We start from the raw sequence: 19290 nt of genomic DNA on the forward strand, positions 1-19290 counted from the left end.
TTTAGCAATGTTTCTTTTATGTACGTGGGTGCTTTTATATTAGGGGCATAGATGTTCAGGATTGAGACTTCATCCTGATGAACTGTTCCTGTTATGAATATAAAATGCCCCTCTCCATCTCTTCTGATTGATTTAAGTTTGAAGTCAACTTTGTTAGAGATTAGTATGGCCACACCTGCTTGTTTCTTAGGTCCATTTGCTTGATAGGCCTTTTCCCAACCCTTTACTCTGAGTAGGTGCCTGTCTTTGTGGTTGAGGTGTGTTTCTTGTAAGCAGCAGAATGTTGGATCCTGTTTTCTTATCCAATCTCTTAGCCTGTGCCTTTTTATAGGTGAGTTGAGTCCATTGACATTAAGTGATATTAATGACCAGTGGTTGTTAACTCCGGTCATTTTTTTTTTTAGTCGTAGAGTTTGTGTGTATCCCTTCTTTAGTTTGTGTTGATGAAGGGTCTCTAGATGTCTGAGTTATTGTGGTCATTTTTGGACTCCTTGGTTAGTGATTTTCCTTCTATTACTTTCTGTAAGCCTGGATTTGTGGCTGCATATTGTTTGAATTTGTTTTCATCCTGGAAAATTTTATTTTCTCCATTTATAGTGAACGGAAGTTTGGCTGGGTATAGTAATCTGAGCTTGCATCCATGGTCTCTCAGTTTCTGCAGTACATCTATCCAGGACCTTCTGGCTTTCATGGTTTCCATGGAAAAGTCAGGTGTAAGTCTGATAGGTTTACCTTTGTAAGTAATTTGGCCTTTTTCCTTTGCCGCTCTTAATATTTTTTTCCTTATTCTGTATGCTTTGTGTTTTGATAATTATATGGCGAGGGGATGTTTTTTTTTTTGATCCAGCCTATTCGGTGTTCTGCATGCTTCTTGCACCTTCATAGGTATATCTTTCTTTAGGTTGGGAAAGTTTTCTTCTATAATTTTATTAAATATATTTTCTGGACCATTGAGCTGCACTTCTTCTCCTTCTTCCACTCCTATTATTCTTAGGTTTGGTCTTTTTATTGTGTCCCATATTTCCTGAATGTTTTGTGATGAGAGTTTGTTGGACTTGCTGTTTTCTTTGATCATAGTGTTTATTTTCTCTATGGTATCTTCAGAATCTGAGAGTCTTTCTTCTATCTCTTGTATTCTGCTGGTTATGCTTGTTTCTGTAGTCTCTATTCGTTTACCTATATTTTCCATGTCCAGCCGGCCCTCTGTTTGTGTTTTCTTCTTTGCCTCCATTTCAGTTTTCAAGTCTTGAACTGATTCCATTATCTGTTTGATTGCTTTTCCTTGGTTTTCTAGGGTATCATTCACTGATTTATTCAATTCTTCAAACTTTCTGTTATATTTCTCATCCATTTCTATAAGGGCGTTTTTTACATGCTGTTTAAGGGCGTCAATCACTTTCATGAAGTCAATCTTTTCTCCTTCTTGATTAAGGTGTTCATGTCCTTCCGTTTTGAGGTCGCTGGTTTCTGGTGGCTTCATGTTGCTTTTCAGTTTGTTGGGCGAATTCTTGCCTTGGCGTCTGCCCATCTCTTCTTCCAAATGCTCCCTTATGGATCTTCTTTTACGAGATCAGGTCTCCTTGTCTACCCAACGCGGCCTCCCCAATGTTGGCTCTCCTGACACCAAGGGATCAGGTCTCCGTGCTCAACCCTGGCTCGTCCCAACGCTGGTTCTCCCCAACGCTGGTTCTCCTGGGGCCAAGAGATCAGGCCTCCGTGCTGGTTGGGCAGCTCACAAACAAAGCGCCTACCCTGGTGCAGGCAGGCCACAGAAACAAAGGAACTGCAGCCCGCCCGCGCGCCCCGAGGACTGGGACCTAGTGCCCAGACAGGGGCTGGGCGATGCCACCCGCCAAAAGAGGGCGGGGGGGGCGAAGTGGGGGGGCTCTCGACGGAAGCTGCCAGGAAGAAAGAGGCAGTACCCAGGGAATAGAGGTCCTGCAGAGAGCCCAAGAAGTACAGGAGGCCAAGGAACCCCCGACCACCCCGTCCCCGGCTGGCGCCGCGGGCCAGAAACTCACCCCAACGCTGGTTCTCCTGGGACCGAGAGATCAGGCCTCTGTGCTGGTTGGGCAGCTCGCAAACAAAGCGCCTACCCTGCTTGGTGCAGGCAGGCCACAGAAACAAAGGAACTGCAGCCCGCCCGGGCGCCCCGAGGACTGGGACCTAGCGCCCAGACAGTGAGAGTTATACATCTCATTTAGGTATGAACATTTCACGGTTTCTTATTTTCTGCACATTTACCGTTCAAAAATCTCATGTTATTTTCCAGCAACTGCAAGAAGATTCTCTGAAGAGGGTTAAAAATGCATGGCTCTGTGGGTATAACACGTAATTAGGAGTAATTTTAAAAGAATGTCAATATAGCAAAATAATATCATTAACTCCCCCCCAGGGTCTGCCTGGGATTTGTTTAAATAGAGGATCTTGGCCCCATTAACAGCACCAGGAATGGGTTTCATCTCAAGGACTAGGCCTTAGACCTGGTCAGAAGTGATTGGTTACTCCCATAACACTCATGCAACTATCACACCAGTGGATATATCTTGTTGGGCAAATTGTTATAGTAGCTTACAGGATTTACAACTGTGTAAAATTAATGCTTACCATTTTAATCTAGTAGCATGGATATCATCCTCTAGCAAATAAAATCTATGTAATAAAAATGACACTTCCTGATGATTACCCACTTTATTTCTCCATGTTCTAGGACTCCAGTATGTATTATCTTCAGCAATTACAGTCTTGCCATCAAGTTATGGAATGTAATCAAGAAAATAGCCTGTAATGGTGGATTGGGGTCTCTGATAGGCAGTCAGGGGAATATGTCTTGGTGACACACGTGGAGTTCTGGGGCAGTCTAAATATGATGTCATTGCCAGGTAGGATAGTGGACTGAGTGAGTGATATGCATATAAGCATTAACTTAGCATTCTTACCTTCCATGTTAGAACAAAAACTTATTGAGTCCTGAGTATTCAACTGCTTTTTAGCTCAAATATTCCAAATTATCTATAATCCTCCAAGAAAATAGATCGAACTCATAAACACCGATATTGCTAGGTCCATCACAGAAATATTCTCACTCTTGCTACCAGCTTCCTTTGTTTTGCTGTAATAAAACACTCTTACCAAAAGCTTAGTAATAAAAGAGTTTATTTGACTTAAACTTTCAGGTCCTAGTCCATCACTGAGGGAAGTTAGGGCAGGAACTCAAAAGTAAGAGCCATAGAAAAACTTTGCTTGTTTTGTCCCTTTCTGGCTTACTAACTATCTCATCCTTAGCTAGTTTTCTAATACAGCCCAGAACAACCTGCTATGTAAGATGTTACCCACAGTGGGCTAGAACATCAATTCATATTAATATTAATAAAATATTAATCTTATATCAATAAACATTCAAGAGTGTCCCTCATACACATGATCACAAACAACCCTGATAAAGACATTTGCTCAACTGAGACTTTTTTCAGTGATCAGGCTGTGACAGTTTGACAGTTAATGCAAAGTAGACAAGCACTAATTTAGATAAACACTATTAAATATACTTTATTAATATTTTCTTGTGACAGCTTTTTAAGTTTTGTGGCCACCTTCGGTGGTTAGAGAGAAGCTTACCATACTATGACTGAAAAGGCCACTGAAGTGTCAAAGGCCCCCTAAAGGAAACTCACCCATGAACTGGCCTTCTATATTCATTGTACTGGGAAAATGGATCATCTGCCTTAACCACTTTTTATTGCTTTGATAAAGTTCATGTTAAAAGAAACTTAAAGAAGAAAAACTTTATTTGGGTTTTCAGTTCTAGACTGATTAGTGTCTACCCTGATGTGTAAGTGGCAGCATACCAGCATGCATAGTGATTAGCGTAATAACCTGAAAAGAGACATATCCTGAACTGTAAATGCAAAGGAGGGAGCAGAGGGCAGATCAGAGAGAGAAAGAGAGAATTAAAAATGACATCTTGCTTAGTAAAATTAAGCCCATTTCCAATGACATCCCTTTTCAGCAAGGCAATGCATCCTTTACCTACTCAAACATTACAAACAACTATAGACTAAATATTAAAATATTTATACGTATGGGAAACACTAATTCAACTTGCCACACCATACTTTATGAGACTAGTAACTCAGTCTATGTCTAAGAACCCAGGCATAAAATATTTTCATTTGGTTTTGACCACAAAGTTTTCATAGAAAATTAAAAGAACTATCTAAACTAGTAAACAAATTCTAGCAAAACTTCTATGAATCCTCAACAAAATGGATATTTTTATTCATTGCCTTCATGAGAAACAAAGTAGATTTTTAAAAGTCTAGGTCACGTTCAGCCTCTATGTATTATTATTTAAAAAGGACATTATTCACAATAGATCTGATCTTAGACATGAAGATCATTATTCTTAATACATAATAAACCTAGATCTCATCCATCTCCTCCCTACAGGAATATGGAAATAACATCATACCTAGTCAAAAGTATGAAGCAACACATATCATAGACCCCAAGGATTGAGTCTTTCTAAAAGCCTGAAAAGAATATCCATAAAACTAGTTGAGAATCAGATAAAGATGTAACTTATCAGATTTACTGAGGAACCTCGTGGATGTTAAAGTACTGGGAGGCAGCATTAGGGCTAATATTAAATCCAGAAATTTCAAATCAGGAGATACAACCTGAAAATTGTAAACAGAGACTATTCATTTATTTCCAAGCCTTCTCTCTGAAATATGTCTCTGTACATTTAGAAAACCTAACTAACATGACTACAAGTTTAATTATTATATAGGACTATCTATTAATCTGTAATTTTTAATTATACATTACATTTTTTCAATGAGCTGCACAGACACAACTCTTTAAGCAAGAGCAAAAATGCATATAAACATTGTAACAAAATTGGCCTTAAATCTGTATCAATACACCAAGATCTGTATCAATGTAAAGTATTCATCTCTGTATCTTATCCCTTTTTAAATGAAAATAGATATTTATAAACAATTATTTTGGGAATTTGGACATAGTTCTCTTAAAACTGCTTCCTGCTGATTGTTAGGTGAAGTATTTTTAGGGTACTTGGAGATCTTTTGGGGGATCTTGTTCTATCAAACCACATTAGTCTGGAAAAAAATCCACAGGTTCCTATCATCTCCGGTAACAAAAGGAGAATCTCTTTTCCAAAGTAACATATCCTTAGACTCAAATTTTGTAATCAAGATACCCTTAAAATATATATGTTGGTTTAGTTGAGCAGCCCCCAGAAACAAATGTTTTTCTGCAGTTAACTCATTAAACATTCAAAAATGCAAAGAGAACAAAATATTATACATAATCCAGTTTTAAAAAGTGCTTTGCACTCCTGGACAGTAAAAAACTACAGATATATAATGAAGACAAATCCAGATTAAAAAACACACCTCTAAATGAGTCAGTTTCAGATAAATGTATATAGGCTTGAAACAAAAGAGTATAAAAAGTCATAAAAGACAGTTAATGGCTTAAAAAAGGTAAAGTCTTTAAAGATACAATATACAGACAGTCATAAAAGAGTAAAAATAATAAAATTAATATTAAGCTTTTAAAAATTAATGCAGTAAAAATAAGTCACATAATAATAAAAAATTCACAGAGTCAGGTATATTAATGTGTTTCCTTTAATTTTTGTACTGTAAATAATCTAAGTACAGAGAGACATGTCATTGTATGGGGTAATAAGATAAACCAGCATATATATTATAAAGGTATTATGACTTTGGGTCTAAGGATATGTTGCTTTGAAAGAGAGGTTCTTCTTTTGTTTTCATGGAAGATGAGAACTTGTGGATTGCTTCCAGACTTGTGTGGTTTGATGGAAGAAGACCCCCTGAAGATCACTGTACACACTCCCAAAAATTACTATCTACAACAATACTCAAAAAGCAGTATGGAAAAAATACACCCATATTCCCAAATAGTATCTATAAATGTTTGTTTGCATTAAACGGACTATGATATAGATATAAATAATTTGCATTGGTATGGATCTTGGTTTATTAATGCAATTTAAGGTCAGTCTTGCTATATGTATATTTCTGCTCTTGATTAAAGTATTGTGATTGTGTAGTTCATTTAAAATGTAATGTATAATTAAAAGTATAAGTTAATAGATAATTATCTATTATAGTCAATCTTGTCATGTTAGTTAAATTTTCTAGATGTATAAAAATATATTTCAGTTAGATAGGTACTCTTCAAATCTTTCAGAGACCTTCAAAATATGGCATTTAACATATTTAAGAACTTAACACTTTTCATGACAGAGAAACACATCTGCTCCTAGAGCAACAAGCTACTTCAAGAGAATGATAGGCCTTAAAGTGGCTCCTTGGTTAAACATTTGGACAAAAAAATACTCTTGCCTGGACTTATTGATGGTATGCTATGTAAACTGAACATGCAGGACCCACAGAAAAATGAGTGCTAAACTTGCCTAAAGGTGAGACAAATTTTGGGGGTTCCTGATTCATAAAAGAGTTTGTGAGACATTCTACAAGATATACAAAATGTGACTAACAAACTGCCAAAATAGGTGGAAATGTATTTAAAATTTCCTGCTTCAAAAAAAAGTCTCCTAGATACTATGGGTCTGTAGGATAAAGATGGATGCCCCAAGATACAAATACTTTGGGTGACTGTCCAGGTAGTGAGATGTCTCTGTCAATATTAGAGTTTTAAAAGGTGCTTACATGCGCTTTCTATATACTTAGGTAATATTGTATCCCCCTGGAATTTTTGATGAAGTTAAATAATTTATAGTTGAAATTATAGTTTCCTTAGCTATGACAAAAGATAAAATAGATATAAATATTGTAACTATAATTCTTGGTGGATAACTGTTTGTTATATGTAATTTTACTATGTTAAAGTTAAAGATTTCCTTCTAAATAAAACAGAAAAGGGGAGGCAATGTGGGATTTCCCTCTGTGATTACCATTAATGAATAAAGAACTGCTTTGAGCCTGTAGATGAGCAGAGAGGGGCAGAACAGAGCTAGGCAGGTAGGAATGGACTAAATGCTGGGAGAAAAATGGGTAGAGTCAGAGGGAAGCCATGGAGCCACCACCAGAGCCAGACATGTTGAAACTTTGCCAGTAAGCCACTGCCACATGGCGATACACTGATTAATAAAAATAGGTTAAATTAATATGTAATTGTTAGCAAAAAAAGAAAGAAAGCTAGAGCTAATGGGCCAAGCAGTAATTTAATTTATACTGTTTTTGTGTGATTATTTGGGTCTAAGCTAGCTGGGTGGCCAAATACCAACAAGCGGCCTCCCTCCTCCAACACTTTAATATCATGCATGAGAAGCCCTCTTTTGAATTGTTGTCCAGGGATATAAAAGACTCTTCAAACTTATAGCTACGGCCACTGCATTTGGTTACCCACCCTTAGAGGTGTAAGGTAAGCTCCCATTATTTAAATAACAGTGCACTTCAGAAACAGGACCCAAAGGACCCTGATCTGAAACTGACCTTAACACCCCATCCCTGAGGTCTAGCTTTCAGGGTACCAGAAGCTAACATGCAATTTCACAACAGAGAGCCAAGCAATAGTCCTACCCAGCTATGATATTTATTAGCCACACTAATGACCAGCACAAATGGCATACATACCTTGACAGTAATCAATGGCTCTCTAATTATACTAAAGACCTCAACAGATGGATGTCATGCTTAGTATTGGAAACATAAATAGTGCTATTGCAATTATGGTTATTGGAAGAGAATCTATGGTCACTAATTTATTAAACCAGCATAATCCCTAACAATAATCTATAACATTTGTCCTTTACCAACAGGTAACTGTAGATTTCATCTCTCTTGGAGGAAATTTCTTTCTGCACTAGACAGAGACCACAACAGAAAACCACAACCAAATATATATGCAGAGTCCAGTCACAGAGGATGTTCTCAAAAAAACATGCACCCTGCATCAGCATCAGCTGCTGCCTCTAGGTTTATGCCCTGATTTTCTTGTGCCTAAAAGAAAAATTAAACCCTTTCCCATGCCCTAAATTCCTTTGGCCATAGCATTTTATTTCTACAGTAGAAACCCTTCCTGAGACATTAATGAATGTACCACTTGTTTGAGGTGTCTGATATCCTACAGTAGATTAAGAATTTCATTTTAGGTACTCTGGATGTGATGTTGGCTATCAAGAGTCATTGCTCATTTCAGATGGCATAATAAGTATGTAGGTCTCCAAGTGCATATTTTGAAATAATGGTTCATAAAATTCTATTTCCCTTTTCCCAAAGCAGTCCCCTTACTAGGAATATTTTTTGGCCTTTTGTTCTAAAAAAGGAAGGGGAGAGTATAGAATTTTCAGTTATCATTTTTGATAACCATTGTATATCCTTAATTCTCAATTTACTGTGAAACTGTTCCCATTGTTAGACCACATCTCCTTTGAATTTCTAGGGGCTTGTCATTTAAGTCAGGGTGATTTATTCACTATCATATTGATATTAATAGGGTGTTATAGTGTATACTCATTGTTAATTTCACAGAATCTAGAGTAACATATAATGTTTTTGGACACACTTGTGAGATATTATCTTATTTCATTAACCTCTGGGAAATCCTGCATGGGGTTATTTTAAATAGGTAGGTTGATGTGGAAAGACCTGTACTAAAGGTGGGTAGCATCATTCCATGGCCTTGGGCCATGGACTGTATGAAAAGGAGAAAGCCAATCAAATGCAGCATTTGGGTTTCTATCTATGATTACAAGGTAATTAGCAATCTCAAGATCCTGGCACATGACTCCCTTGCGACTATAAACTAGATCCCAAACTTTCAGGCAAAAATGACACTTCTTTCAAGAATTTAGATCGGTGTTTTCCTTAGGGAGTTCCTCAAGTTAGTCCATTCCTTCCAAGTTATACCTAGTTAGAATTATTTTATTGCTTTAGTTGATATTTTCTCTGTGGTGAATATTTTCTTTTACATTTCCCTAGTAAATGTCTCATAAGTAAAGACATAAAAACCTGTAAGGAACTATAACAAAGAATACTTGTTAAGCTAATTAAGTATAGGATAGTATTAAAATGTTTTGTATGTAATAAAGATGGGGTACAAGGAGAACAAAAGTTGGGATGAGATTCCTCTTTAAAACTCTTGTAAAAGAAATATCAAAAGGAGTAAAAGAGGGAGCAAGGAAATATGGGAAAATCTTCACAGGTATTTTGACAAACACATTAGGGAGATTCCTTATAGCAATCTGTAACATACTTTGGGAAATAACATCTGGTGGATAGTTGCAATTTGTACAACGTGGGAAATCATTCTTCTTTAATTCTTATGAACTTACAGAATAATGTAAGGGGTCATTGTATTCTTATACTCCTTTCCATATCTACTATGTTTCTTGATAATTTACTGTCAGCAAGAGCAATTCAAATACAGAACTCATAAGACTAAGTGGGCAAGAATTTATTTAATGAAAATCCATTAACCTCTTGATGAAAAACTGAAGCAACTAAGACAAGAAATGTAACTGGAAGCCCACTTCTCTTCATTGGGCATGGTTCTGAATCTGGAAATTTTAGGGAGGTATCCGAAAAATACTGGTGATAACTCCTTATAATTTTGGATTTTCAAGCATATGTAAGTTGGAAATTCATATTTAAATGACAGAATATTTTCTGGAATGCCGCGGAAGAGTAAAAGAAAGAGAAATTATGCCACCCACTAGAAATAGAAAGGAAGAAAGGGTTGCCATTGCCAGTGCAGTGCCAACCTTCTGCATATCTGGGAAAGAAGGAGTGTGGAAAGATGGGGGGAAGTCAATCCCAACGTTGCGAATGATGGATAAATAGTTGAACAAGGTGGACAGGAAGACAAAACTGCTAGCAATGACGTTCAGAATCCCTGGCAGGATGAATGGATTGTAGGTGTCTTTCTTCCGGAGTCTCCCTGAGTACAATTTCCAAAGAGCCACAATGACAGTGACTGTGGCAATCATGCCGAGAAGGCTGGAGATCAGTAGCAGGTGTTGAGCCACTCGAATATCAAAAGGGATGAAGCTGTCCTGGTAGTTATATTTGTAACACACTTTGGAGATGTTGGAATTGCCTTCCTGGTGGTGAATGCAGACTTTCCACATCCCCACTAAAGTCATTCTGGGCTTGGAATCCATGGGCTCCTGAAAACACCACACTCTCCATTGAGGGAGGCCCAGGGAGGCACTGCACAGGATCCATGCTAGGGTGGCCAGAGCAAAGCCTCCTAGCTGCTTGCTGGCAGCCCTCCTGGCCATCACAACGGTGACACTGAACACCAGGCAACTGCAAAGAAACACAGGACATCATGAGGATGGATTCTTCAGGACTGGAAGATTATCCCCTGTGGGGGCAGTACCAGGGAGAAAGGTTATGTTGAGCAGATGGACTTTTGACCAGGAAACTCCTTCAGGAAGTGTGTTCTGGTCAAACTCAAAAAGAATTGCTCAGTGGGAACATTTAGTAGCACATTGATAATCCACACACTATTAAGATTTTCTTTTTCTACTGTTTACAGAATCACAATGAATTTTGGTTCCACATATTTGGTCTTCCAGATAATCATGATAATATGAAATTTCACACCAAAAATATAAAGTTACTTCAAGCACAACATTTGGATAATTTATGAAATATCCATATCATGGCATTATATGCCAAACTTAAAAATAGAAGTGCAATTATAGATTAAAGATTTTTTTAATTTAATTTATTTTTTTTATTTTTACTCAAACCATTTAACTATTTATTTGTGTGACACTGTATGTCTCTGTATCCCAGGCTGGCCTAGAACTATGTCCCCATTGTGGCCTTTAGTTAGAAGCAATCCTGCTTCCTCTCCTTTTCAATTGCTGGCATTAGAGGCAGTAGCCACCACACAATCTAACTAATGTCAGGTTCATCAAGTGTGAGAAGTTTGTCAACTTTATAATGACAAATTTCTCATTGTATTGATGAACCATGGTTTTACTGATCAATCATTGAGTACCTATATCTGGATTAATACCAAGATTGACTTAAAATCAATGGTGTCATGTGCATCATGTATGGAAAATGTCATGTATAATATATATACATATATATTTATATATGTGAAACTTATGTATATATATACATTCACATTGTCGTTGGTTTTATCCTCAAAAAAAGAATTGAGCTTGTGTAATAGAGTGGCTAGTGTGTATTTTAGAACTTTCTAAATCTAAGGCAGGATGAAGTATAGAAAATTTACTGTAGAAAGAAAATAAAGTTATAGTAACTGTAACACAATCTGCAACTAAGAACACAAATCTCAAAACTATAAAAATGACTGCAACTAATAACACCTTTTAATAATAACTTTAAGAAGCAGTGATGTCTACTTCACAGTCAATAGACTCAAGTTAGGTAAAGAAACAAGAGGTGTCTTTGTATGGTTTACTACGAACTCAACTTGTCCTCAAAGTTGGGAGTGAAGTTAGATTGAAAATAATTAAAAGTATCCTAAGCAAATAGGAATAGTAAACAAACAGTTTCTCTACCCTAATTTCACACAAGATAGACTTCAAAATAAAATAAATGAAAGAAGACAAAAGAGGGATACTTCCGGGACACAGCATCTAACCTCTCTATCCATCCAGATCTCACTTGACATTCTTCAGGGTCTAACCCAGTGAGTGTCTTGGACCTTCCCCTGACACATAGACTTCCCAACTAGCAAATCTATCCTCAAGACCCATACCTATGGCCAAGTCCAGTCTAACGACCAATGTGTGCATTTCAAACAACCTCTAGGCTTCTGCTAAGAACAACCCTGCTTGCCTCCCATCTAGAAGGCGTCTCCTATACCACATAAGACTTCTTCATCTAGTCAAATCTATGCCCACCCTCAAGTCCTGGACCATGAGGGACATCGTATGTTCACTGTTCACTCATCTCAGTTCACTTTTACCAGTAGACTTCATTATTCTCTCACCATTTTCAACCTCTCTGTACAATATGCCCAACATGCCCAAACTTTTTCTTTTTTGATCCAATCTGGTCTGTGCATATATGACAAAAAACTAGCAGAATAAGTCCATATGCCTAGACCTCATTGGAAAATCAAATCAATATGAAAAATCAAGTCATTTCTTTCTCTCCAAAACCTACCAGACCTGGACAAGAGTTTGTTAATGAGAACTATGTAGATGAACCCCAGGACAAGGACATATAATTTAAAATGACAATCATAGACTTCAGTAAAGAATCCCAGGAATATAAAAAGACAAAAAGAAACAGTCATTAAAGTTAAAGAGACAGAACTGAAGGAGAACAAATGCTTGAGTGATGCCCAAGAACACACAAACATAAGATTGGTGAAGATGACAAAGTCAGTCTTGGACCTGAGAACAGAATTCCACCAGGAGATAGAAATATTGATGAGGACACAAGCTGAAATGAAAAATCCAGTAACTAAAGTAGAAAACTCAGGGGAAAGCCTCGTAAGTAGAATGACTGCAGCAGAAGAAAGAACATCAGAATACAGAGATAAAGAAGAGGATCAATATCAAACAAGCAAGGAATATGAAAATTTTTACAAAAACACAGAGAAGGAGCATACAAGAAATGTGGGACATCATAAAAAAACCAGAACCTTCAAATTATAGGCATAGATGAGGGAGAATATTGCCAAGTCGATAGCACAGACAGGGCACTCTTTACGATCTTAGAAGAAAACTTCCCCAAATTAAGATAAGGCACACTCATGCAAATACAGAAACACACAGAACACCAAATAGACCAGAATGGGAAAGAAAATCCCACAGCATATTATAGTTGAAACACTAACTATATATAAATATATAACAAAGAAAGTGCATTTAAACCTTCATGGGAAAAAAAATAGATAATGAGCCAGGGACTTAAACATAAAGGTCCCAAAAGAAGAAAATGTGAACAAAACAAATCACATTTCAAAAGTTGTTCATCATTCGAAGCAATTGAAGAAGTGAAAATCAAAACTTGAGATTTCCTCTTCATCCCAGTAGGACGGCAATGATTAACAAAACGAGTGACAACTAATGCTGAAGTGGGTGTGGGGGAAAGAGTTCTCATTCACATTTTTGGGGATTGCAAACCTGTAAAGCAACTATCAAAATCAATGCAGAGAATTCACAGGAAACAAAAATAGATCTACCACATTACCCAGGTATACCACTCCTTGAAAAGACATCCTACTCCAAATATATTTGCTCAACCATGTTCACTGTTGCTCTATTCACTATAGCTAAAACAGGGAAACAACATTAATATCCATCAAACAAAGAATAGATAATGAAAATACAGTGCATATGTCCTATAGAATACTATTCAAATGTAAAGAAAAAGTGAAATAATAAACATTTTGGGCAAGTGGATGGAAAAAGAAACAATTCTGAGTGAGCTAACCCAGGACCAGAAAGAAAAACATCACATTTCTTCACTCATTGGAAGCACCTAGGTATAAAACATCAGATGTGAGTATATATTCTAGATCAACTCCCTAACCACAGATAATAAAATGCCCCATTTGTCACTATATGTGGCGGAGGACCAATGCAGAGGAGAATAGCAGATGATTAGAAATCTTATGTGGGAAATAGAGAAAATGGGGATTTATGGAGGGATGAAGGAAATAATAAATACAGAAGGATAGTAGATGATAAAACAACAGTAAGAATTTATGAAAAATTATGATGAACCATACTATTATTTCCTTAAAAAATAAATGACCTATAAAGCATATGACTTCTGTATAAATATACTGTATAAAAGAAAATATCTCATCTGGACTTATATTGCTTCCTCCAAGAGCCAAATATCAGCTAACACAATCTACATCTGAAGGCATTAGAAGCCTTCTTTTGAATTGTTGGTAAGGGCTATCAAAGAGAAAACCAATACAGAATATTGCTATTCCCTTTGGCTGACCTTTAGAGGTAAAAAGTAAGTCCCTACTGATAAAGACTCCATAAACTTCAGACTCAGCTCAGAAACCTCTGAGGTAGAACTGACCTGAGTGCAGCCTCACTCTGGTCTAACTTTAATGGTACCAGGAAGGTTTTCAAGGTAGGCAAACAACCGATAGACCTATTCAGGTATGATGCCTATGAACCACAACAATGATCACCATGGAAAGATAGCCCTAGAGATCCAGTGATGGCATGCCGAACTCTAATAGTATTTAAGACCACTTATGAGAGGCAAGCCATGCCTGGTACAGGAAACCTGGGAAAATACAGAGAACTAGTGTTGTCATGGATCTTGGAGAACATGTAACTACCACTTTACTGTCAATAGACATGTAGTGGTGAACCTACTTTCCCAAAGTCAGTCATAAATTCTGATATGGATATTTAGAAACATAAATTACATATACAACAAATGTGAATGCAGCTTATTCTTACCTGTATAAGTATACTTACCTGTTACAGTATTTTTAACTGAATTGGTGGCCAGTTATGTGGCAGAATCACTTAAACTAAGGAAAACATGATGGTTCCCCTCATGTGCTCTTCAAGGTTGGTTGCTGACTTCACAATCAGTTGAGTGGTGACTGGCCTGTTTACAGTTCTGAGACATTTATTACGTCATCAAATGTTATCTCCCACTGAGACCATCTCCCAAGTTTCAGTCATTCGTGTATGAGTGCAAAAGCAATTTAACTAACCACAATAGATTTTCAGTTCCCTTTGTTATGTTTTTTACCCAGCATTTGAGAAGTGGGGTGTGTTTGCCAGTGTGTCTCCCTGCTCATAGTCAAGACCTACCTGACTGGTTTATCCCTGTCTATAATTTTTTTCTTTCTCTATGAGGCACTATTTCAAATCCTGTCAATGGAGGTAGTGACATTTTATAAAGTTATTGCTATATGTAGATGCTGTGCTAGAAGTGGCATCAACATACCAGGAAAGCTCCTAGTTAACTCCCAAGAATTGTTCACAAAAATCTAGGGGTAGGGAACAACCAATGATATGGCCGGGATGAAAGGAGAGATCTCCTGAAACCACATAGAAAACCCCTCCAGGATACAACTGTCGATCATGATAGATGCAGCTAGTCCACATTATGTTGAAATGTATTGAAGCAAATGTTTCAATGTTGGCCAACAAATAGCTCATTTTAAAACTATACCACTAGCTCAATCCTGGTTCAATAATAATATAGAAGGAAAAGTGATAGATGATGGCAGATCAGAATTTAAGGGAAGGAAGAGAATGATGAAATTAGTAGCAATATGGCATTTTTCTTATTTTGTTTTTATTTTTGAGACAATTTCTACATCTAGATCATGGTCAACCTGAATGTATGGACATGCTATCACTGACTCCAGGGTACTGGTGTTTCAGGCATGTTCCACCATGCATCTTCTAAGACCTTGTATTAGTTGCTTTTCTACTGCTGTGATAAAATACTTTGAGAAATGAATCTTTTGGCAGGTGGGAATAATTCAGGCTGGCTCATGTTTCCAGAGGACAGTCCATAATGACAGGGAAACATGACAACAGGCAAGCAGGTCAGGAAACTTGTAGCAAGGAGAGGGGCTGCTTGGTCATTCCTGGCTGCCCAGCTCTGAAGTAATTACACAGAAACTGTATTAATTAAATAACTGCTTGACCCATTAGCTTTAGCTTCTTACTGGCTAACTCTTTTATAATTTATCCCATTTCTATCAACCTGTATCTCACAACATGGTTATGGTCACATGACTGTGGCTTACTGGGCAAAGTTCACAGCATCTATCTCTGGTGGCTTAATGGCTTCTCTCTAACTCCACCTTTCTTCCTTCCAGCATTCAGCTTAGTTTTCCCCACCTAGTTCTGTTCTTCCCTGCCATAGGCTCAAATCAGTTCTTTACTCATCATCTAATAAAAGCAACACAGAGACAGAAGGACCTTTCACACCAAGACCTCATATCTCCATCCTTGAGAGACCAAACTAGAGTTGGACAAGGCTACGAACTCTCAAAGACCGCCTACAGTGAATGTGGTACTTCCTCCAACAAGTATATACATTCCAATAGTTCCACAACTCCTTAAAAGAGCATCATCATTTATAGGACCACACATGATCCTATGTGGGACCTTCTAATTTAAACTACAACAGAACCCATAGGAAATTAATATAGTTACTCTGTCTAGTACATGTCACTTTACAGAGACTGTGGCAGCATGAACAGGGCATGCACAAGGCCAAGCCATATCCCTACACTGAGAGTAGAAGTGGACATGAGTTCCTATCCCTAACCAAGCAGTTATATCCAATTGGCAATTGCTTGCAAAGTAAAGATGAGTTTTCTCCAATGGAGCGTTACCAGGTATATAAATCCCACTTAAGGGCAGGTCCCATGCTCAGCAGTAAATAATCAATACAAATTAACTCAAGGGTTGTTATTAAAAACTTTGCTTTATATAATGTTTTGGGGAATTTTATACCTTACTTAACTTTTAGTTGTATATTATGTTTTCTGACTTTGAGTTTTTAGAGTGTGTGTGTGTGTGTGTGTGTGTGTGTGTGTGTGTGTGTGTACTTCTTTGTACTTTTTTGTTTTTTCCTCTTTGGTAGTCTGTTTAGTTTGCTGGTTTGTTTTCTAAAGAGAGAGAGAGAGAAAGAAGGCATAGAGTTGAGAACTAGAAGTCGTTTTGGCATAAGATGAGTGGTGAGATACTGTGATCAGAATATGTTGTGTGAAAAGAACATATCCAATAAAAATAATTACTGTTGACTTATAAAAAGAAGATATTGAAATCATTCCATGTATATATGTGAACATAATGCAATAAATGATAGCAAAAATTTATTTAGTATGTATGCAAACACATGGAGATTAAACAATCACTTACTAAATGATGAATGATTCAAGGCAGAAATAAAAATAAAACTTTAGATCTGGGTCTTTGAAAAGATGAACTAAACAAAAAGATGCTTTAACCAACTAACCAAAAGAGAGGATCCAAATTATCAGTCAGAAATGAGCAGGGGAACATTACAACTGGCACTGAAGAAATTCTGAATATTATAAGGGAATATTTTTAAAATCCACACTCCATTAATTTAGAAAACCTAAAAAATGATTGATTTTTCTAGCAAACAAAGGAATAAGATAAGTTAGAAGAGAGGACTCAGAAGGCCCACAGGATGTGGGAAAACTGGATATGCAGCAAGGTTGATGGAATCCCCAGGGACTGGAAATAGAGTGTGATAAGGGTTTCCTACCAAACCCCAGCCCAATGTGTCAGTACCCACACTCTTCCTTAGAGTGACAGCTCCCACCTACAGCTGAGAGTAACTTGTGTGTTTAAGTGCTTTCCACAAGATGCCTGACCAAGTAGTTTGTCTTCTGCCCTTACCCATAGTTCTTCTCCCAATATCCTAATTTTTTCCTCTTTCATTCTTGAGTCACCTGATGCAGGTACCTCATTCCTGATAATTCCTTGTGCTTGCTAGCTCTCAATGTCTTAAAACACTGACTGAAAGCAACTTGGTGAAAAATAGCTATTTTTGATCTTAGAGCTTATAGTACATAATAAAGGAAAGTCACAGTAGGAACCCAAGTCCCATATACCCCTCCTTGCTCTCTTTAAAATTCATAGCCCCAACTTTTCATCATTTCTACACACAGATATGTAAATTTATATACATATATTGCTAAATATACAAATATTACCTGCTCAGTCTGTAAAATGTTATTTGTGTATATGTTTTCCAGGGATAACCATTTGGTATAATGGTGTGAAAAGATCTTCCGTATATGTGTTGTGTTGTGTTTTGCTGTGTTGTAGGAAGCTTCTTGTTTGTTCCCAGCTGCTCAGTCATGAAATAATCACACAAAAACCGTATATTTGCAATACTGTTTGTCTGTTGCGGGAGGTCCTCCCACTCCTCCAGCCTATCGCCGCTGAGATACCAGCCCATTGGGGCGTGGTCTCTCTCCCTTTAAAAAAGCGGCCACTTCCCTCTCCTCTCTCTCTTCACTTCCTGCTCCGCCGGCGGCTAGACTCCTGGTCGCGTAGAGGGCTGTTGCCTGGGACAGTGATCTGTAAGTTTTTCCCCTTTAAATAAATATCACCCTATTAATCATAATCCCAAATTGGTGTGGCATTGTTTGTGACTTACGCCTTCATTTTGGCACCCAACGTTTGGTTTTAGAACCTCTCCCGGCTCGAAGCCGCGAGTTCGGCTTGGCGGCCGGAAGTTCGGCTTGGTGGCCGGAAGTTCGGCTTGGCGGCCTCAAGTTCGGCTTGGCGGGAGCCCTTGCTTCCTCAGCCGCTGCCTGTGCCTTGCAGCGGCGGCCTTGGCCTCCCGTGGTTTGCTCTTTTCTGAGTTGTTTTTAAATCTCCCTTGCAAGCACAGCTCTTAAAGTGGCGCGAACCAGAGCACGCGGTTGCTGAAAGCTGCAACCCCTCAGGGTGACTCTGTCACGTGGAGGCATAAGCAGCTTCCAGATTGCTCTTCTCTACCCCTGGATTCTGGGTTTCTGGTTCCATCTCTGGAATTGATTTAATTACATTTACTTTGTTGAGAAACTTGCGTTTTCCAGTTTTTAACATCTACTAAGGCACTGAAACAGGACCATGTTTTCATCGTGATTCTGCAACAGCGCCACCTGCTGGACAATAGGTAATATGGCAATTTTCGTTTCTAACGCAAATTTTACTGCTTTGTTTTCACTAATACAATGGATTAGTAATTTTATATTTACTAATACAATGAATTACATCATTCAAGGTTTTATGATTATGGGAATACCTTAATTTGCTTGTTACTAGGCTTCAGTTTTCTTTTCCATATTCTATCATTAAGGAAGAATATGGCACTCCTAAGAATGATAGAATCTTTACGAACTAATAATGAACAACTAATTGACAGGATTAAAATTATTGAAAATCAGAGGTTATCTGAACAAGTGGATACTATGACAGACAAAATTGATTCCATATCCAAGGGTATTAGAAAGTTACCTGAAAGGGTTCAGGCTGTTGAATTTGACCTTCAGAGTTTATCACAAAGTTTTGATAAGGTAACAGACAGAATGTACCTCCAAGATGGGAATCTACATGATATACAAGAAAAGTTTAAGGAGGACATGTTATCTTTGAAGGAAAAAATTAAAGCTTTGGAATCACAGGTGCAGAATGGGGACCAAAAAATTGATACCTCAGTGAAATCACTGGAAATATATACAGGTCAGGAGATTCAGGATTTAAGAGAGACAGTGATAAAAAGATTTGAAAAGATTGGAGAA

The 19290-nt window shown here is 37.6% G+C and overlaps 1 protein-coding gene across 1 annotated transcript; it reads right to left on the reverse strand.

Moving 5' to 3' along the window:
* Positions 1-9670: 9670 nt before the first annotated feature.
* LOC142840494 (claudin-34-like) lies at positions 9671-10303 on the reverse strand. Its single transcript, XM_075956986.1, has one exon. The coding sequence runs from the start codon at positions 10301-10303 to the stop codon at positions 9671-9673; it is 633 nt and encodes a 210-aa protein (XP_075813101.1).
* Positions 10304-19290: the final 8987 nt, after the last annotated feature.

The sequence above is a fragment of the Microtus pennsylvanicus genome, chromosome X (genome assembly GCF_037038515.1).
Source record: "Microtus pennsylvanicus isolate mMicPen1 chromosome X, mMicPen1.hap1, whole genome shotgun sequence".
Lineage (NCBI taxonomy): Eukaryota > Metazoa > Chordata > Mammalia > Rodentia > Cricetidae > Microtus > Microtus pennsylvanicus.